General features: G+C 42.2%; 1 protein-coding gene across 1 annotated transcript in view; it reads left to right on the forward strand.

The window, feature by feature from the left end:
* Window positions 1–22,097, forward strand: part of tenm1 (teneurin transmembrane protein 1) — a 189,024-nt gene that overhangs the window by 100,409 nt on the left and 66,518 nt on the right. Inside the window, exons 9-18 of the mRNA XM_063499046.1 lie at window positions 495–596; window positions 3,172–3,366; window positions 5,812–6,012; window positions 7,861–8,046; window positions 8,221–8,250; window positions 8,362–8,508; window positions 14,057–14,291; window positions 15,561–15,680; window positions 15,770–16,031; window positions 18,222–18,507. Coding sequence (XP_063355116.1) covers window positions 495–596; window positions 3,172–3,366; window positions 5,812–6,012; window positions 7,861–8,046; window positions 8,221–8,250; window positions 8,362–8,508; window positions 14,057–14,291; window positions 15,561–15,680; window positions 15,770–16,031; window positions 18,222–18,507 — 1,764 coding nt within the window. The remainder of the gene's footprint in view (window positions 1–494; window positions 597–3,171; window positions 3,367–5,811; window positions 6,013–7,860; window positions 8,047–8,220; window positions 8,251–8,361; window positions 8,509–14,056; window positions 14,292–15,560; window positions 15,681–15,769; window positions 16,032–18,221; window positions 18,508–22,097) is intronic.

Below are 22,097 nucleotides of genomic sequence, written 5' to 3' on the forward strand. Positions count from 1 at the left end.
AAACATCCAGATGAGACAATGCTCTAGTAGAAACAAGCATCACATTGATCTTTTGCAATGCCCAGAGTGCATCTACTGTAGCGACGCGCGATTGTATATTCTCCACTTACTCGTGCACTCACAATGTCAGATTTTATGTTGTTCCAGTCTCGTTCCAAACTGCGGCCCGTGTAAACAGTTTGTTGATTAAGCCTTGATGTTTGTAAATTTGCGTACCGCGTGTTTCCAACCTGTAATGCAGTATAATGTGCTTAGTGCTACTGAGTGTAAGTGAGTGCTTGGCCGTTCCCCAGAGAGTGATAGCAGCTGGATCAGACTAATCTAATATAGCCCCTGTGTCTGGGGAGCCATCCATTGCTTATCAGATCTCTCATTCAATAACAGTGAGCCATGTCAGCTTATGGAGTTACATGCAGAATATTTTCAAGTTCTTGTATTATTTTCTGGCTTTTATGTTCTGATGTGTGTGTTTGTTTGTGTGTGTGGGTATGCAGACTCAATGGACGGCTGTTCCACAGACTGTAACGGAAATGGAGAGTGTGTCGCTGGACACTGCCACTGCTTTGCTGGATTCTTGGGTCCTGACTGTGCCAAAGGTAAGAAATATCTATCTATCTATCTATCTATCTATCTATCTATCTATCTATCTATCTATCTATCTATCTATCTATCTATCTATCTATCTATCTATCTATCTAATTTCTGTAAAAGAACAAGTTTAAAAGAAATGCGTCTTTCATATTTTCCAGCCTCCCAACACGGTCTGGGGGGACTTTTCGTAGCCCTGAGCCTGTTCACTTCTGCTGAAAATGTTTCTAAAAGTTGTCACAAATGTGTAATTCATTTTTATATATATAAAGATTTAGTGATGTCCCAAAACAGCTACAAAGTCATTTTTGTTTTGCAAACTTTGCAAGTCCTGACATTTTTGCAAGGTACTATTTCATCATGCGGATGAATACACACATATACGCAGGGTTTTTCCAAGCACAAAATGGGCTTTTGCGGTTCTCATGCTGTCTTCACATATGAGTGTGTGATATCTTACTAAACAAAGCTGTTTCCAGTCTGTGGAGTTTTCTGTGATTTTATGGCCAACAACCACACATTTGTGTAAAAGTCCTCTGTAGATTTTATATTATTATATTATTTCTGTATATTTTGCTTTTAAGGGGGAAGACTATATGAAGGTTTTTCATAGTTTTTAGACATCGGCTGCTTTTTCATTCATTTTCAGTCCTGTCCTTGTATCTGACCATTTTGTTAAGCTACTTAACAATGACCGACAAGTCATTCAAGCATAAAACAGCCCCCGAACTCAAGGGATGAACCAGTGTTGTGTCTCCACAGAAGACACAGTATCCTCAGTCTGTTTGTTATTACCAAAAACACATGATTTGGTTCCTTTTCTGTAGTTGGATCTCTAAAAATGCCAAAGATAACACAACGTGACAGGGAAAAAACGCCATTTTTGCACCAACAAGGTGATTCCCGGGGATTTATTAGCTGGAGGCTTGACATGGTGCGGTTTGTAAACTGTAAACTGGACAATTTTCCTCAAAAAAGCACAGAAAAAGAAGTGGCAGGCCTAAACAAAGAACATATCAGATGAACAACATCTGAAAGTCTTGTCCTTAAGTAATAGAAAAAAAAATTCAGCAAAGACCAGGACTTAGAACCTGAGAGCTGTATCTGACCCTTCATGGGGGGTTTCATTTCAGCCAGTGGTGTTGGACAGCTTGTCAAGTTTATGTAATTATGAATGCAGAAAAGTACAGTTAGATTTTGATCCACGATGCAGTACCGTCTGAAAAAAGCTTGCAGTGGCAGAATGCTGCTGTAGCTTTTATTCTGATATATAATTAATAATTAATAATAGTATAATATATTTCAACGCTTTCTTCTTTTTGAAGCAAGAGTAAAGTAAATAACTGTTTTAGTTAGTCAGTGGCTACTGGGTGAATTAGAGTACAATAGTGTAGATAGGGAGTGAACAGGCTCCGGTTTGCACAGATTTGCTCTAAACCTTCACATTTCCTCCAACGTTGTTTCTCAATAAACACCTTCTCGTAGCTCAGTGAGCACCACCCTTAATTTCTGATAAACTGTGAAATGTCTGCATGAAGTCATACATCGTATCAAGTCGGTGAAGACATCAGCAGCTGAACTCTTTTGGCTAGTCTTCATTACTGACCGGATCTTGTTTGCTCCCGTTTGCTCTACCTCCCTCCCTCTGCATCTCCACGGACAGACGCTCTATTTCCTCTCCCTCTCTCTCCCTCTTCTGCATTCTCCCCGAAAGAGTCAGTCTTTGTAAAAATTATTGTAGTTGAATCTGTCTCATTGTGTCGAAACAGGTGATATGATATCACTTCCTATGATTTATTTACGCTCATCATTTATTCATACGCTCCTGCCGTCTTTGCTCATTTGCTCGTGCTGTAATATCCTCTGCTCGAAAAAGTTAGACAGCAAGTTTTAGCACGAGCCGTAAAATGTGAAGTGTGATTTTATTACCGTGTGGCACAGAGCGTTCGATTTAACAACGGATCAAACAAACACGGAACACACAAGGCCCTCATTGCAAATTATTCGCGAAAAAAAGGCAATGGCTATGGATCATCTTTTTAATGCATTTGAACTTCCCGAGCTCTGACTGCGAGCGTGACGCGTGACACTCGCTGACTTCTATTCTACCTGTCATTACATTAGCCACACAGCTCTCCATCTCTGCATGGAGATAGCGCTGCCTCATTCTTTAAATCCCTAATGCTCTCTTTCCTAATCTTCGTTTTCACGATTGTTTTCACGGCCCGTTCAGAATGAGTGAGGTGACGTTGGGAGGATTTTCTACAATTCCTGGGTTGCCGTGGTAGCCAGGCTCAGGTGGTGCTTGAGTAAATTGAAACAGCGTGAGGGATAAGCTGGAGTGTGTGTGCGTGTGTACAGGTGTGTGTGTGTGCGTGAGGGAGAGAGAGGGAAAGACAGGGAGACAGAGGCTGCTTGAGGATTTGCTGAATCTGCGCACTACTGAGATAAGAGAGCGTAGCCCCACTCACGGTAGGTTACCGCGGTCTTCCAGCTAATATACTGCAGCACTGTGTGTATGTGTGTTTGTGCATAGGTGTACTACAGAATATGTGAGTGTAATCTGTGTTTGTCCTGTTGCAGATTCATGCCCCGTGTTGTGCAGCGGTAACGGCATGTATGAGAAAGGAAGGTGCGCGTGCCTGGAAGGGTGGAAGGGGGCAGAGTGCAACGTGGAGGAAGGTCAGTGCATCGATCCCACCTGCTCCAACCACGGCACCTGCATCCAGGGCATCTGCATATGCAGTCCAGCCTACAAGGGTGTTAATTGTGAACAAGGTAAGAACTGTTAAACCACATGATGTTGTTTACACTGCTAAAAAGAAGAAGAAGAAAGGGCTCCATCTGCACACAAATGACTTTGCTCTTTTTATTAAAAGCAAGAATTGAATTTAACACCACCCTAATCAATATTTTTATATTGAGCAAGGATCAAATGACTTTGTGTGATACTAAAGGGATCCCACAGACTGACGGACCATGAGAGTCTCTGCAGAGCATTTTACCCGCGTCAGTTTTCACTTTTACATCCCCAAATTGCAAATTTCCTTTCCCGGATGAACTTCATACAGCCTTTGTCCTCGCCCACACTGCAGCTGGAGCAGCCAGCTGTTTTTTACCTGCTGCACCACATGGCAGGCAGACGAAGTTAGAAACATGATAGCGAACTTAATTTTGTTGCGTCTCCTGCCCTGACCCCATCGGGCTGCAGCAGAAGGATGCCCCTCGCTGGTTCTTCCTGTTAAAAGAGAGTTTTTCTTCTCACTGTCGCTGAGCTTGCTCGTAGTGGGTCGTCAGATTGTTGGGGTTTACTCTGTATAATTGCAGGGTCCTTACCTTTCACTATAAAACACCTTGAGGTGACGGTTGTTGTGATTTAGCACAATATAATAATTTTATAAATGGCTCACATCTTTTAAAAATCGACATTTTTGTAACCCAAAGTCAGACCTGAAGCGTGAATAAGTGACTATTTTGTTTCCATCTTCAGTCTGACATTTTTTCCCATTTAGCAATCACATTGAAAAATACTTATTCTTCTTTTATGCTTTCTTTTCCTTTTTTTCTTTTCCTTTTTTTCCAACAAAGCAAAGTAAGAATCTCGTGAAATGCAAGCAAATGTCAGCAATGTTATTGAGAGATCAAACTTTTTGTTTACACCATGTAAAGCACGATGAGAATTCTGGCTTTAGAACTTCAAAACACGTTCATGCAGCTCGGAAAGACCAAGAAAAAAGAAATGTTGTCGAACAGTAACTATTTGTGACACTAGCAAAGTAAATAATGTCTTAGACATTCAAATACTGACTGAGAGTGTCTCATTCACAAAGAGGCAGTCTGAACAAAAGCTGATGGAGACGTAAACACCTTTACTAAAGCTACAACTACTCCTCTACTACCACTACTAATAATATTTATGTTAATAAGGAAAATTGCAGACATATTTTATTCTAAACATGTAGACTGAAGCTTTAGCTGTTTTAACATAATATATTTTAATAAGTGACCTTTTCACTTCTCAAACCAGAAGACGAAACAAGTTTCAAACATTATAGAATCGTGATCACATTTCACTTTTTAATGTTTCACATAATAAACCCACATTCAAGAAAAACACTTCCAAATATCCCAGTTTGGTTTATCTAAAAACTGCAGCAGCAGACAGATCCGATGGTCCTTGTCATACATGCATCTTTCAGGAGAGACTGCTCGGGCCTTGCTTTTTCTTTTTCTCCTTCTTTTTTTCTTTTTTGAAACAATCATCACACCTCCAGGCTAAATGTGTTTCCTCATAAAGAGAAATGGGGGGTGTGGCAGTAAGCAGATTGAAGAAACTCACATGCACATGTCAGTTTAGCATCATTGTGATTCTGTGTATAATATACGCAGAGTGGCAAGAAAGAATTTGGCCTGTGCGCGTGTTTCATGGAGAGGGTAAGAACATCTATTCAGACTGACTTAAGCAGGAAAAAGCGATCGCTAAACCTTCGTTATCAATTAGGCTTTCCTGGAAGCAACAAATGGCATTCTCGGCATAGCAGGAAAAAGACCTGTAAGCAAAGGAAGTAAAAAACAATGACAGTACAATTGATTCGAGTCTCAGGTAGTTAAGGCAGCTTGCAGCTGTGGAGTAAAACAAGCCTTGGGCGTTTGCCACATCCTCTTCATTGTAAAACCACCCAATAAATTACCAAAAACAAACAAAGCTGCAACATTTGAAAACAATTATGACGATACACCTGACAGAAACACCGATGGCACAGCTGTCCTAAAGACCTCCGCGCTGCTGCCTTCTCTGTCTCGGCCTGCAGAGACTGAATCACGTGTTTGACCTTGAGCGGCGGAGCTGAGCTGAGCCGAGTTTAGCCGAACTGTGCTGAGCTTTGGCTCGGTGCTCAGGGCTGTAATTACACACACTAACACAGCGTAGCATGGACCACCGTGACACACATACACACACAGCCGCACACCAACCAACCCATTTCACCCCTTATCAAAGCCTCGGCTCTAAGTGTCCTATGAAGTGTAATGTTGTGGAACAGATACAGGGATTGTATCTGGGGTGGTTAACTCCTGGATGGGATGCAAAGAACACTGCTTTCATACTCGGTGAACTGATGATTATAATGAGACAGGCCCCCGCCGCCCCCCCTCCCCCTCGCTCCTTCCTTTCACCTCTGACTCAGCCGTGCTTTTATACTCCACCCTCCCCTCCGTCTGCAGTGGACTGTGTAGACCCTCAGTGCGGCGGGCACGGCGTGTGCGTGCGTGGGGAGTGCGTGTGCTCGGCGGGCTGGGCGGGAGTTAGCTGCGATGACCCGCTGCCAGCCTGTCAGGAGCAGTGTTCGGGACATGGCACCTATCTCCCAGAGTCAGACACCTGCGCCTGCCAGCCCAACTGGACGGGACCAGACTGCTACACCGGTAAGACCTGAGGATTATTGTTCACAAGCAGGAAAAAAGAAAACAACCAAAACAAAAAAAAAACACTGAAAATTGAAAGTGCACATCGCTAGGTTGCCAGTGTTCTGGTAGCACGCATGGTCTTGCCAGATACTATTTTCTGGGGATTTGATAGACATGAGAGAAATATGGATTGGAGCCACAGTGTGAGCTGTGTGTACGCGCCTGTACATGTGTGTGTGTTCGCATGGGCGTTTTGTGCGCTCACTCTTCATGCTAGTCATAAATGAGATTTCCTCTCATGACTCTTTGAGTGCAGCAGCTATGCCGCAACACACACACATGCTCATGCGCGCACAAATACACAGGCGCTCGGACGCTCTCATTCCCTTTTAGCTAAATGAGGAAAAAAAATTACAGTGAGAAAAATGTGGTTTTTTAAAGACTTCTTCTCTCATTTTTGCTGCAAGGCCTGTCAGAGATCGCAACTCTGAGGAGCATTCAGCTTGGCATTTAAAAGCTCGCCAACATTTATTACCTACCTGAGCACAACATGTTAGTTAGTGAGTGTTTGTTAAATATAGATGTGAAAGCCTTGATAGATCTGAAAGGACTTTTATTCTGCTTGCTTGTAAAGACAGCAGTTCTTCACCGATTATGAAGGATAAAGACTAGAACAAGGCGAGCCAAGCAAGTCTACTGCGGTGTCTAATCATAGGTTACAGCGTAGCGTGGAACACAGTCGGGGAAAAAAAGAAGTTTCCTCGTCCTTGCAGTGTGAGCTGACAGAGAAGAAAATAGCCTTTTTAAGGTTGGCTTTTCTCTGGTTCCACCAGACTAACTTAATGCTGGCGTTGGGAAGAATCCTCTTTGCCATGCACACCGATGATTTGCAGGCAATTGGCATTAGCGCCTGCTCTCAGGTGTGCGCATGCCTTATTATAGTGATATAGCCCATGATAATGATAGACCGTGGCTGAATATCTGAGATATGAGTGGCCTCCCTCTACCTGCTGGGCTTTTAATCAAAAGGACCCAGCAATTCTATGTCCTGGTCTTGTTGAGGCATAGCTAAGTTAATGTAATTCTAATAGAGAGCCAAAAAAAAAACCCTCTCCAACTTTAATCCACTTTTTCCTCCCTCTCCATGCTATGTATATTTAAATTGAAATAACTTTTTACTGCAGCTGGATAAGTAGTCTTTGTGTGCCTCCAGCACTTTGCTCTCTTTACTGATGGATGAGGCTTTGCCTCTGCAGAGGGAGAGAGCGAGGGAGAGCTGGATGCAGAGGAGAAGTACAGAGAAAAGGAAATAGACAAAAACAGGAGGAAAGAATTTTAAATGCATGTTGCAAGACAGAGGGGAAGAAAGTTACGGAGAAAAGAGAAAGTTAACAGAGAAGATGATGGAAAATGAAGAAAGAGAAAAAAGAGGTATTAACATACCCAACATATCTGATCAAAATGTCAGAAAAGAATAATAGAGCCGAATTGAAATCCCTGTAGTTTAAATATGCGGTGCAAATACGAATCATTTGGCTGTTATGAGTGTATTCACTCTTCTCCTCCTTCAGGGAGCTCAGCTATTAGAGGTGGGAAGATTGTGTATTGTGAGAACGTAGACTCTTTAGTCTCTGAGGTTATCTTTTTCTATCGCTTGTTATTTTTTTTCTCACCTGTATCCAATGGCTCACCCCCAACTCTTTGAAACTTCTTTCTGCTCTCTGCGTCCCCGGTGCCTCTTTTACATTTTTTTTTCCTCTTCCACCGCTCAATTCCTCCATCTGTTCCACTCCCTCTCATTCCCTTCCTCTCTCACACTTAAATGCTTTTTTTTCTCACGCATATCTCCCCCCACCTGTTCGGCAGAGCTGTGCCCGGTGCCATGTGGCAGCCACGGCGTTTGCTCAGAAGGCCAGTGCCAGTGCGAGGAGGGTTGGATTGGCGCTGCGTGCGACCAGAGAGCATGCCATCCTCGCTGCGAAGAGCACGGCCAGTGCCACGATGGGACCTGCGTGTGCCAACCTGGCTGGGAGGGAGAGCACTGTAACATTGGTGAGCGGTGCCCGAGTCCACGTGGGAGTGTTCGGTTGTCTTGTGATATTTTGATGAGTATGATTAATGCATTTACAAAAAAAAGAAAAAAAGAGGTGTTGTTGTTGTTCTTTGGATGTTTTCCATTTACAATCATTCTGGTTTTACGCAATTCTCACTTATTTGTCCCCGCAGTTACTCATGATTTGGATGTCGTAGTGAAAGGTAATTTATTTTTACTCAGGTGTTAAATTTCACATTGTGCTCCTCCAGCGTCCTCACAAGCGCTAAAACTCTGTGTCTGTGTGCACGAACACGTGGGACACACCTTTTCAGATGGCTGCCCGGGGTTGTGCAGCGGGCACGGGCGCTGTACCCTGGAGCAGAGCGGCTGGCGTTGCGTCTGCCAGGCTGGATGGAGTGGGCCTGGATGCAGCGTTGTCATGGAAACTGACTGCAGTGATGGAACAGACAACGACGGAGGTGAAATTCTACCATCTTCTGTCATTTTCCATCTCTTTTCCTCTTTCTTTTCTGTCTTTCAGGCAGACTGTCCCTTCTGCCCTGTTACTTCTTGTTCAGTTTCCCCCTAAACAAAAAAAGGAAAAAATCAGCCTCATTGTTCCTCCCGTTCATCGCACTGTGCTGTCCCAGTCCTGCTGAGACTCCCGAAGAGTCCTGCTGGTCATTATTATACTGAATATGTATTTGTGTGTGTATGCCTCTTCATTTTGTGCGAGTGTGTTTGTCTGCTTTTCCTCTTATCACAGCTAAATGTCTAATATGCATACCTCCTGCTAGGATAAAAGGCACTCAGAGAAAATTTCCCAAGTCCAGATACAGCAAACCATGCATAATAGATTTCTGCTTCTTTTTTGCTTATGGTTGTCAGGTGTCTGGTGGCAGGTGAGAGGTTTGTGTCTCAAGGCCATGTAGTTGTATTTTCCTAGCTGAAGAAAGGAACATTTCAGCGGTGGCAGGATCTCTACTCATTACAATCATTCCGTCGCCATTTCGGTCCCATCTGCAGCTCTTTTACAAAATAAAAAAGGTAGTTGTAAGGATGTAGTGCAATATTGCATTGCTTTCAACTGTGCCCATTCACTTTGAAACTCTATCAAATATCCATTATGGGCATGGCTGTTAAGCCGGGGCTGTAATCCATCATTGCAAACAAGGTAGTGTTGCTTTTGTTTGGAGGAAAACCCTTTTTTCCTTTTTTTTTTTGTTTGTGGCTCCAAGTTTTTTGATGAGAGTTGTTTGAATCAGCCACAGGAAACCACAAACACATACATATTTTTTCTGGTTTTTGGTTGCACAGGGTTTTTTTTTTAGGTAGCTACAAAGCAACTCTTTTTTTTCCCGTCTGCACATTGTTTACACAAACTGCATGATTGACTCAGCGACACTTCACAAAATCGGCGCTGATGGCTGTTCAGCACATGAATTACAGGTCCTTATTTTGGATTATAACGTCAGAGCCCGGGCAATAAAAAATGTTTTGTGGACTGTAAAATAAGGGCTGAATAGAGGAAAGGAGTCCTAGCAGGACTGTGCCTTGGCAGCGGTGTGGTTATGCTTCGGTATTGTATCGATGGATTATGTGTTTTTGTTCGGTCTATTTTTGTGTGTGCGTGTGTTCATTTGTGGTTTTTAAGGAATAAAGGACTGTTGTAGTGATGAATAGCATTAACTGTTTATTCAGTCACACTCATTTCTTCATTTAACGGTGCACTTACACCATTTTTTTACATAAATGTCAGCATACTGCTTAAGGGAATACCATCAAGCCTGGGAAAAAGCTATACAGTGTCTTCTGTGGCACTGCGGGAGTTTTGTAGATCTGTAAGAAATGATGACATCAGGAGTTATCTCAGCTAGCTACAAAGTTAGATAAAAAGAGAAGTATTAGAAAAGAAAAGTATTAGAATTTGAAGACATAAGATTAACTTATCGAGCTAGTCTTGGAGCTTTTCCCGGCTTAAGTTAGGGTAGACACTGAGTGCATTGGCAGGCCATCACGGGGCTTTATGTTAAGGTTGAAACAATTATCCAAGTATCCAAGTACAAGTATCCACTGTTATAAGGAGATCTGACATCCTGGATTCTTGTTGTCTGACACTCTGACAGCCTCGTGTCTGGTTTTCTGGCATGATGCTGGAAGGAGCCAGCCAGCACACACTCCAGGAAGTCACTGCCCTGCCAAGAAATAGTCTGACCCATAACCTGCCCTGCCATCCCCATAAAACTGCAAACTGTTGTTATCGTTTTTGTTTAGAATAGGAAAAAAATATGATTTTTAATTTGTAATCGTTAAAGCTGCTTATTGGTTTTAATACCTTTGAACAAAGCCAGCTCGACTGTTTTCCGCATGCATCCACTTTTAGGCTAATTGGTTGCTGGCAGTAAACATATTCTGAACAGAGTGGTATCGATTTTCTCATCTGACTCTCAGCGAGAAATTACATTTTCTAAAATTTCAAACTGTTCCTGTAAAACCAGGGTTTCAAACATGAGGCCCGGGGCCCGGAATCAACCCTGCAAAGACTCCAATCCAACCCACTTTGGGAAACGTGAAGGACATTTGGTACCTACTGCGTTCTCATAAGTTTTACAACTACACCAAAATTATTAAATAACAGATGAGCAATCACATGTCAGAAAAGTTTCAGGTTTTTTCTCTGTCTGCACATATTTCTGTCAGGTTCACAGTAAAGAAAAAGAAAAATAGGACATTTTCTATTAATTAATTAAAAAAACTTCTGTTTTATACTGTAATTACAGGACAGTCTGGGCAGTGAGCTACCAGAACTTCTCTGTAATTTTACACATTTAATTTTTAAAATTTAAGCCCAAAGAATTGTACTGACAGATTTCTTTAATTTACTACAGCAGAATTACTTAATGCTAACATAGAAAAACTGAGATGTATTATTAATTTGCACTTCATTTTCTTATATTGAGATCGCAGGGATTAAATGTGCAGTTAAACTTCTTTTCACCCACAGAAAAGGGAGTTTCACTGGTCCGGCCCACTTAAGATCAAAGTGGGCTGAATGTAGCTCACAATGTAAAATGAGTTTGATTCCTTGCTGTAAAACACACTGTTCCCAGCACTTCACTTGTTTCACCTTGTGTCAGGTTACAGCTTTAGTCCAAAATGGATTAAATTCATTTTTTAGCTGCAAATCTTTTTCTTTGAGATTCTTGTAAATTTATAAAAACAAAAAAACAAAAATATGACATGTACATAAGTATTCACAGCCTTTGCTCCCTACTTCGGTGAAGCACCTTTAGCAGCACCTTATACCCTCAAGTCTTTTCAAGTCTGATGCTACAAGCTTGGCATACCTATTTTTGGGCAGTTTCACTCATTCTTCTTTGAAAAACCTCTCAAGCTCCATCAGGCTGGATGGAGAGCGACACTCGAGGAGATTCACAGAGCGGTCCCAAAGCTGGTTCTTTGTAATTTTGGCTGTGTACTCCAGAGCGCTCTGGAGCAGATTATCATCAGGGATGTCTCTGTATGTTGCTGCATTCATCTTTTCTCGACCCTGACTAGACTAACAGTTCCTGCTGCCCCACAGCATAGTGCTGCCACCACCGTGCTTCCCTATAGGGATGGCATTGTCCATATGAGAAGCGGTGCCTGGGTTCCTCCAGACATGATGTCTTGCATTCAGGTCAAAGAGTTCAATTTTTGTTTCATTAGAGCAGAAAATTTTTTTTCTCGTGGTCTGAAAGTCCTTCAGGTGACGTCTGGTAAACTCCAGGTGGGCTGTCATGAGCCTTTTACTGAGTGGCTTTCATTTGGCCACTCTACCATACAGGCCTGATTGTTAAAGTGCTGCAGAAAAGGTTGGCTTCCCGTCTCCATAGATCAACACTGAAGTTCTGTCAGAGCGACCATTGTATCACTTTCTCAGTCACTCATGTTTGCCGGGCGGCCAGCTCTACAAGACGTCCTCGTGGTTCCCAGTGTTTTCCATTTACAGCTGAGGATTTATGAAGTCCACTGTGCTCATTGGGACCTTCAATGCTGCAGAGGTTTTTCTGTACCTTTCCCCAGATCTGTACCTCAATACTGATGATTGGTGGAAACAACATGCACCTGAGCTCAATTTTAAATGTAACAGAAAAGACTGTGAATTTTTATGCACATGTTAAATTTTAATTTGTTTTTATTTTGAATGAATTTTAAGCAGAAATTTAGCTGCTGCTAAGTTGGCTCTTTTTTCTTTGGGAGTGTGGGCAGGTAACCATATCATAATGGCAACGAGTTGTGATAAGGTATCAGCTAGCAGCTAATTAGCACTAAGAAACACACCAAAATATCAAAATTTCCCTGAGCAAACGTCTTGGTCTGTTAGTACAATTATTAGCACATTTTTTTAGAAGGCTGTAAACATGCTTTTTTCTGCTTTGAAGTTGGACATTTTAACATGGGAGACTATTTGCTTTTGGAGCCAGCCTCAATTCGAGGGACTGCAGATTTTGGCACGTTTGTGTCGCCTTCATTTTCCAGCTCCTTGGGGTGCAGTTTGAGCTCGTCCCACATGAGACTAAAAGACAGGATTTGATTTAATATATTTTTTTCTTTGTGAAAGAGTAGGTTAAGTAGAGGTTGATGTAGCGAGCAGATGGAAGCCAGACAAAAAAAAGATGCAATGAATACACTGTATGGCAGTATATGCAAAATGGGATCACTGTAAACATACTGCATTAAAATACCATATGAATATTAATCTTCAAATGTCTAAATGTCTGTACTGAAGGTATGAAAGTGTTCACTTTACTTGTGCTTATGCCAAAGAAGTGCTTGCTGACAACGGCTTATGCAGTCGGTTTCTACTTCTCTTACGTTGCAGTGCTTCAACCTCTCTGCGCAGCTTTTCAAATGCCATAATTTCCAACCGCACAATTCAGCCATCGCTCTTAATTGGCAGATATACGGTAGGCTCTCATAGCCTTCTCTCGACGCAATCTTTTTGTCTCTGAAGATAGACAGAGATGGAATGATGCTATCACAAGTAATCAGAGAATAAAGAGGAACGTTGAAGAGAGAGTTTCAATTATTCTGCCTGGATGGGAGCGAAGAAAAAAATGTATTGTGCTTTCTCTTGAAGGAAAAAATAGAAAAAGAGCATTTATTCTGCACATCTGAGCAGTAAAATCACATGCACATACATATTTATATGTATTACACGTGTTCCAAATTTCCATTTTTACTGCTCGTCTTTGTGCGCAGCGTTTAAGAGCCGCGCCTCCCTAATAAGCTACAAACTTGTCTGTTCCTTGAATGATATTTCAAATTCAATTAATAATGTGCTTTCAAGTTCAGATAGTGAATCTTATGGAATTCAGCCATTGTACTGAGTTATCTTTGCAGGGGGAGGTTATAATAGAATATTGTTGGCCTTTAGCTCCCTGCTCTGTGGTCAGATGCATTTAAATGTCAGCACTGTTTCCTGCCTTTTCAGAAACAGGCTTGAAATAGGAAACACAAATGCCAGCCTGGGTCCTATTACCTGCCGCCCTGCTTTGTATCCGTGGCTCATTGTTTATGTCAGCCTTTTATGGATCACATTCAAATAATGCTGGCGATTCAAGTCTGATTTATAGCAATAGATGCTATAATTGTACTCTGATGGCCCCTAATAAATTTCATTTGATTGATTCTTGTGATAACGATGATGCATGCATAGTTCGTTATTGCAGATCGCATTACTCCGAAAGAGTTTCTCACTGGCCGGCACTGCAAGAATCATTTATTTGATATTATGTCTGAGGTTTTATTGGGTCTGCTTCTAGTCTTTTACTGAAGGTGCATAGAGTACCTTGGCCTTGGTCCTCTTAACCTTATAGCCACTTACAAATATTAAAGCCTGTGTTAATTATCCATTCTAAGGTGAAGTAGTAAATTTAATTCCCCTCTAAACCAGCTCTTCTGTAGTGCTTGTTTGAAAATGCGTGCCTTTTTGCAACTGTTGCTCTTCTCTTTTGTACAATTTTAACCTCCTGTGCATTTCAGATGGCTTGTTGGACTGCGTAGATCCCGATTGCTGTGAGCAGCTGAGCTGTGGCTCGGACCCCCTGTGCCAGGGTTCGGCCGACCCGTTGGCCCTGCTGCAGCAGGGCTCGCTTCCCCTCACCACACCCCATTCTCCCACCAGCACGCACACTCACAGCTTCTACCACCGCATCCGCTTCCTTCTCGGCAAGGCAGCCACACACACTCTCCCTGGAGACGTGCCCTTTGATACCAGGTATGCGCTTATTTACTCTTTGTGCCGTATTCTTATATGTAGTCTAGTATTTGTGTTTGCGCATCCATATCCTCGAGTTGTTCGACTGCACAGTGCGCTGAAAGACCTCAGGAGTAGACGATGGACAAATACATCCATTTTAATGACTTGCAACGTCCACTGGATGTCATTTGTTTAATGAGGATTTGTGTTTGCATGTGAATGGGGCATGTCGTGTGTTCAAGCGCCTGCACGTACATTTGTTACCCCGAAGATCGGCAGTCACACGACAGCACATTGTTCCTTCTTCCAGGATCCGTGTCAGAATCCGGCTACAGAGTGTTTGTTTGGTACATATTAATGCTTTATGTGTCATTCAGTTACACCAGTCGTAAAGGTGTCACCATAAATTTTTCAGCACCCTCTGACTGCCGTCTAAGAGCGCAAATCCATCTCAGCGACATTATGATGACCTAGAAAATTTGGTTTGGAAAACAAAAGGGGATACCACTCTGAAAAATGGCAAAATGCTTCTTTTTTTTTCCCCCGACCCCGTTGGTTCACTTGTAGAATAAACAAATAAATTAATTATGTGGCATTTTTTTCTGAGGGGAAATCGATTGCAGCTTTCAGGACAGGAGTAACAAACGGGGCTACGCAGTCACCCGGAGAACACCTCACCATCCTTCATTTATCCTTTTCTCCGGAGTAACAGATTGACTCCATCGTGAATGTGTGCGTATGTGTGTGCGTGTGCAACGCATGTGTCGGCCTAAATCTGTCTTCATCGCACCGGGGCAGCTGTTAGTCCAGGTTCAAGCAGTGTAATCCATTCTTTACCTGCAAAATCAAGATGAATATTTTCAAATGGGAGAGATGCTTCTCATCATTTAGGGCCTTTTTAAAGAACAACCTGGCCTGCTTTGTTTTTTTCTTTTTTTTTGCTGCAGGTAGCGCTGTCACTGTAATATAAAAATGATGTGGAAGTTTTGGTCTCTTTATGACAAGGTGTTGAAAGGTTTTACTGTGGGTGAAGCTATATTTGTGATCCTTGTATCCTGGCAGTCTCTGGCAGATTTTTTTCTGTGCTGAAGAATGGAATTGTACTGAGAAGAATAAACTCAGCTGCTTTTTTATTCGCACAAGGTCATTTGGCAAGTGCGTCACAATGTGCCTCTCTCTTCAAACAGTGATTATGTTCTCTATCATTGTAAACCTGTCATCTCTCCCTCTCTTTGTTTATCTCCATCTCTTTTTTTCCCTCTCTCTCTCTCGTCTTTGTTTTGGCAGTCGGGTAGCTGTGATCCGAGGTAGCGTTGTGCTGCAGGATGGCTCTCCTCTCGTTGGAGTCAACATCTCTTTTCCGCAGCACCCCGAGTATGGTTACACCATAAGTAGGCAGGATGGAAGGTACAAATTTAGGCACAAGAGACACACAAAAAAGTACATTTCTAATTCCTTTTCTCCTCCAAACTTAGTTCCTCCTCATTTCTCTCCAGCTTCGACCTGGTGACCTTGGGCGCCATGTCTATGACCCTGATGTTCCAGCGTCCACCCTTCCTCCCTCAAACACGAACCATCTGGACCCCAAATAACAACTTTCTGGTTCTAGATCAGGTGACAATGTCCAGGGAGGAACCTCAAGCTCCTAAATGTGACATCAGGAGCGTTCTGAGTCCCTATCCTCTCGTCCTGCCCTACCCACTTTCCAGATACACCGCAGCATGTGCAGAGAAGGGGCCAGCCATACCTGAGCTACAGGTAAAATCCCTGTTGACAGACGTAATCCCTGTTCTCAAACACAAGTCCACGACTATGGTAGCTATGTGATGGTGCTGATTTCCTGATATCTTTTTTCACCTAATTAACTGAACATAATTGCCTGGATTCATAAAGAAGTCATAAAGAAATAAAAATAGCAAGAGTAACGAAGCATTTAATGTGTGCGTGTGAGTGTCAGCGAGAATGAAGCTTACATAAACTTTGTAACAGCTCAGCAACAAACCAACCTGGCCTCACAGGATTGAGACAAACAGGATTGTGCAAATTTAGCTCGGTTCATATTTGCATCATGCAAACACCAAATGAACAAAATGCAAATGTGTGCTACATCCATACACTTCCCCACCACAAAAGCAAATTAGGTACCTGAAAATCAGATGTGAAGGTCATTCAGGTGGTTACATATTTACTTCACAATGTAGCGCCAAAGATTGGGGTTTTTTTGTTGTTCACAGAGAACAGGACCTCACCCTGTGACTTTTTTTTTCTCTCTCACTACATTTTTTGTGGTTTTTTTGGTAGATTAAAAACACAAAGCACATTATCCCTTTTCGCTCTCGCTTGAAAATATCATCATTCATGGCCACAGACACACTATCTGCACTTCGTATCAACAGAACATCAAAACAAATGAAGGGACATTTTTTATCTTAGCTTAGCTCACACAAGCATCGGGTAAATAAATGGAAAGAACAGCACTGACAGTTCGTACATGTAACATGTTCATTGACTATAGTGAACACAGGCAGCTGGTTAAATGAAAAACTTTATGAATAGAGTAATACAGTATATACTGGATATACAGTGCTGTGCAAAAGTCTTGGGTTGCCACTCATTTCTTTATATCTTACTAGGAAAACCGGAAATGCATCCAGTAATTTACTGAAACATGTGCAAACATACTTGTCAGTGTATGTTTGTATTATCTTTGACGTTTGCTTCCAAGAAGCCAGGCTATCAAGAAGTCATTCTTACAGAAAGGGTAAAGAATGCTGAAATACACAAGAACTGGACTAAAGATTGGCCAACAGGCTCTATCATGGTGGCTGTGGGGCTGCATTTTAGCCAGTGGTGTTGGGGATATTTAAAAAGTGATGGGATTATGAACAGAAAACGACCTTCAGATTTTCATTCGCCATGGAATACCCTATAGAAGATGTCTGAGCTTCATTTTTCAGCATGAGAACGATCCCAAACACACTAACTGTGCAGTAAAAGCATATCTAGGTAGAAAACACCTACATAATGGAACACTATCCATCATGGATTGGCCTCCCCAGAGCCCAGATAACAATATTATTGACACAGTGTGGGATCACCTTGACAGAAAACAGCTCAAAAGTCAGCCAGCATCCAAAGATGAATGTTTTTTGTTTGTTTATTAAGTCACTTAAAACTGACCTATAAAACACTGAGGCACAGGCAGCACAACCAATTTTAAATGGTAGCTTTTAGTCCTTTGTTACTGTCATGTGAAAACTGATGGAATTATGAACGTGGAAAAGTACCATGAGATTTTTATCCACCATGCTATACCAGCTGGCACGGATCAACATGACAGTGATGCCAAACACACTTCCAGTGCAGTAAAACCATATTTGGATGGAAAAACACAACATCAGTCATGGATTGGCCTCCCCTGGGTCCAGATCTCAGTATTATTGACACAGTGTAGGATCGTCTTGCCAGAGAACAGAACAAAAGGCAGCAACATCCAGAGAAGAGCTTTAAATGTCCTTCAAGAAGCCTGAAGAAGAAATGACAAGAAAACATCAGTTTTTGCCTTATATACTATATTTAATATATTTAATGCATATTTGCATGTTTCAATAAATCACTGCACTTACTTCCCATTTTCCATCCATGACTCAAGACTTTAATACTTTTTCTATTTTCTACAGATATCATTGTGGTGCAGACTTCATTTCATTTATTAAAAAAGATAAGAACACATTGACACATACTCTGTGTACTTACTGCACCCTACTGTTGCAGCTATTTTTTCTGTACCTGCCAATAACACTTATTACTCTAGCTCATTATACAAATACAAAGTCATGATAAAACACCTTTCTTTCCTATATTACTCTGTCACTCTCTTTCATTTCTCATTTATGCTCTCACCATCACCTGTATTTCTCACTCTGCTCCTCTGCTTATTCTCCCTAGGCGGTGCAGGAAGACGTTTCAATCCCAGGAGCCTTTGTGAAGCTGAGCTACTTGAGCACTCGTGCTGCTGGCTACCTCTCTCTCCTGCGAATCCTCCTCACTCCTCCCTCCCCATCATCCCCTGTCTCCCCGCTGGGCGGTCTGTCCAAGGTTCATGTCCGCGCCTCTGTCCAAGGGAGGTTGTACCAGCGGTGGTATCCTGCCGGGCCTGGTCTGGTCCACAGGCTCGTCTGGAACAAGACGGATGTTTATGGTCAGGAGGTCTGGGGTCTCACTTATGCAACTGGTAGGTAAAATATGAAATTATTCATGAATGTCTTCTTTCTTTTTTCACATTTGGCAACAAACATTTAACTTTCATGCCAAATACCACAAAAGAAAGAAGATAAGATAACTTGTGGATCAAGAAAAGGACTACAAACTATTGATTTGTTCTTAGCCACGGGAGAGTCTGTTAAAAGCATAGGTAAACATCCAACTGATCTCAGATAAATTAAAACCAGCAGCAGTCCTGAGTGCCATGCGAAAGGCGTCTACCTGGGGAAACATAATAACAAAATGAATGATAATATTATGATAGGCCTCCTGCATAGTAAACATAATGATGCCATCAGTCCATAATAATTTTCGCATTCAAAAATAATCATAATAATCTCTCAGTGTGTGTGTGTGTGTGTGTGTGTGTGTGTGTGTGTGTGTGTGTGTGTGTGTGTGTGTGTGTGTGTGTGTGTGTGTGTGTGTGTGAGAAAGAACGAGAGTAGGAGATTAAAAAAAGGCCTATTTTTCAGCCCATTAAAGTTTTAAGTGTTGAGTTTGATCTCCTATGATTGGGTTTGGTGAACTTGTATCTTAAATGAACGTTTCAGCATTTTACTTATTTGCACTCTTTCATAGCCTCATGATACGATCATACCATCTCATGTTCATAAGGCAGGGCCAGACTATTTTTTGAACTCATAGACTTGTTTCCACTAAACATTAACTGCACTAATAAATAGCGGGGTTAATGCAGCAGTCTTGAGAGCTTGAATAAAAGAACCTCTGGATTGGAGAAACCAACCAGCCACTCCATAAATGCATGGCACAATGGGACAACACTGAGCTGTAAATGTGCACCTAAAAGACAAACGACGCTCTTTCAAGGATGATGATGCTCACATTTTGGACAGGAAAGACAGATGGTTTGAAAGAGGACTGAAGGAGGCCATCTATGTGAACAACAGTCATTGAACAGAGGGGAAGCTTCACAACACCAAAAGACCCTGCAATAACAGAAAAAAACCCCCAAACAATCAGATGACCCCCTATGAGGGAGCACTTGGCGTCAGTGAGAAGGAAAAACTGAGTTTTAACAGCTTTAAATCTCCAGCAGAACCAAGATCAGGGAGGGGCGGGCATCTGCCACAAAGGGTTGGGGATGAGGGGAGGGAAACAGGACAATAGACACACTGTGGAAGACAGCAGAGATTCATAAAACCAGTGATTGGATGCAGAGTGGTGTATGAACTGAGTGAAGAAGAAACACACATGATCAGTAGTAGGTCAATGACTCCCAGGACCCCCTCCAAAGGGAACAACCCCCACTAGGGGGTAAATGGATGGGACTCTCCACCTTTGATTTTAGAACTGAAGATGCCTCTTGGATGAGAGTCTTCACAAACTTGAAGAAGTCCAGTGGGCTTCTTCTTTTTTTCAAGCTCTGAAGACGATCACGACCTTGATGAATGCGAGCCTACACAGATGGTTAATGTAACAGTTTGTGGTTTGGGAGTTGCTTTTTATTACTTTTTATTAACAAAAGGATTGGCAGTTTAACTTTTCCCATCCACTTTATATTTCTAGCCACACTTTAATACTGCGCTTTATTCTGTCTACCTTGGAGCTTTATCTGAAACACACAGTCACACACCGATGGGTGCTTTTGGGATATTTTTGGTTTTAGTATTTTGTCGAAGGACACTTTAGCATGCAGACCTTCCACTTACCTTCCAAGCCCTAGCTGCAAAGTAATTACAAATAAGACTGTTTTTCACCAAGAAAAAGAAAATGTAGCGGAACACAGCTTTTCCCAAAAAAAACCCACAGTTTGTTGCTTGGTTTTACAGTTTTGTTTAAGCTAAACTGCATTAATTAGTGAGCTTTGGAGGCATATTTTTAGGCGAGCTTTGTGCACATTGGAGGGAGCCAGGGTAGCTCTTTCCCCTTGTGTTCCCCTCGCTCCAGTTAATTCACAGATATGAGAGGGCTATCAATCTTTTTTCGTCCAACTCTGGACAAGGAAACAAACAAGCCTGCCCACAGAGATATTTAACTATTCCTTCAAGCAAAGCTCCTGTTAGCTTAGTATACATCAAATCTGAGGGATTCAGAGAAATGTTTTTTTTCCTCTTTCAGACAGGATGCAGGCCAGATGAATAAAACCCTTTGAAAGACAGAAAAACAGATTTTCTTTTATAATCGTCCCTATTAACTCTTAGGTCTGCGAGGGAGCGTTTCAGCACTGCGGTTTGCACAAAAGCCTGATTGGAAGTCATTGTGTAAATGATTGACCATTCAGTGGGTAATCACCCAACTGTTAATAGACAATGTCCTGCTACGAAATAACAGATGGGAGATTTCAGTGTTTGATTTAAACTTTTTAACAGTAGTTCAACAACTGCCAATTCACTGCAGCACACCAAAGGGTTTCCTATAAGTGAAATATCATTATGAAATTAAGAACATGTCGTGAATGCGGTGAGAAGGGAAACATTTTCTTCTTTTTCCCTGTCCTGTCTGTCACTGTAGCAATCGGAATTGTTGACTGAAGGCAAAAAAAGGCCAAAATTTATTAGAATTATGTATTTATTTTGGGTTATTACAACCAAAGAAAGTGGAGTTGGGGAGAAAGTTAAGAGTAGAAGAGGAAGAGAGAGAAAAAAAACACTGAGAATCTGCTTCAACACCTGTTGCGGTAAAGAAAACAGCAGAGAAACCACAGCAACTAACAACATATGTATAAATAACAGTGACAGTGTTACTGAACAGCACTCAGCTTTCGACTCCGTCCAAGGTCCCTGAAACCTGAAATGGCGCTGACAGCAAAGAAGAGTAGAGATGTACGGAGAGGTAGGAGCGAAAAGACGGAAGGCTACAAATACTCTGCAGAGATGTCGTCAGCTATGACAGGGAGATAGCCCCTTTGGACGCGTTTGACGGCGCTGGTTCTGTGGGATAAAATAAAAAAAAGTAAAATGCACATAAATACAAATCTGTGTACTGAAGGTTTTCATTACCGCGGCCTTCTGTCTCCTTTTCCCCAGTGTCTTCTCTCACCTGTGTGAAAAACAGATTTACAGGATGTGAAACTGTTACTGTTATTGCACTCTAGGTTCATTATGGCAAAAAACAGCCCTTTGTAAGATGCCATCGAGGCTTAAACCATTGAACTTTCTGCTATCTGTGTCCGCGGCTTCCTCTTTGTGGAAGAGTGTGCGCAAACAGTGCAGCAGCAAGATAGAGCTTTCCATAAGCACTGAGATCAGGCTTACCAGACTCTTTGTCCACCAGAGTGTAGGGCCTCATACCAAGATTGCATCTTTCTGTCCCCAGGCCTTCTTTTCCCCTCGTGATCCCTCCCTCTCCTCTTCTTATCTGTTCGAGCGGCATTTCATCTGCTCCGGCTCTCTCGTGATCTTTCACCTCTTCACGGCTCACATGATCCCTGTTTTTATTTACCCTGCTTTGCTAAACCACTTCGCCCTTCTTGCCCCCTTTCCCTCGCCTCCCTCTTCCTCTACCCAGGCGGGTGATTTCCTGTGTTTCCGTCCTGTCCTGATCTCTCTTTGCTTTTCTTCCCTCCTTATTATTTCCTCCATTCTCTGTGATCTCCCCGGT

The sequence above is a fragment of the Pelmatolapia mariae genome, linkage group LG2 (genome assembly GCF_036321145.2).
Source record: "Pelmatolapia mariae isolate MD_Pm_ZW linkage group LG2, Pm_UMD_F_2, whole genome shotgun sequence".
NCBI lineage: Eukaryota > Metazoa > Chordata > Actinopteri > Cichliformes > Cichlidae > Pelmatolapia > Pelmatolapia mariae.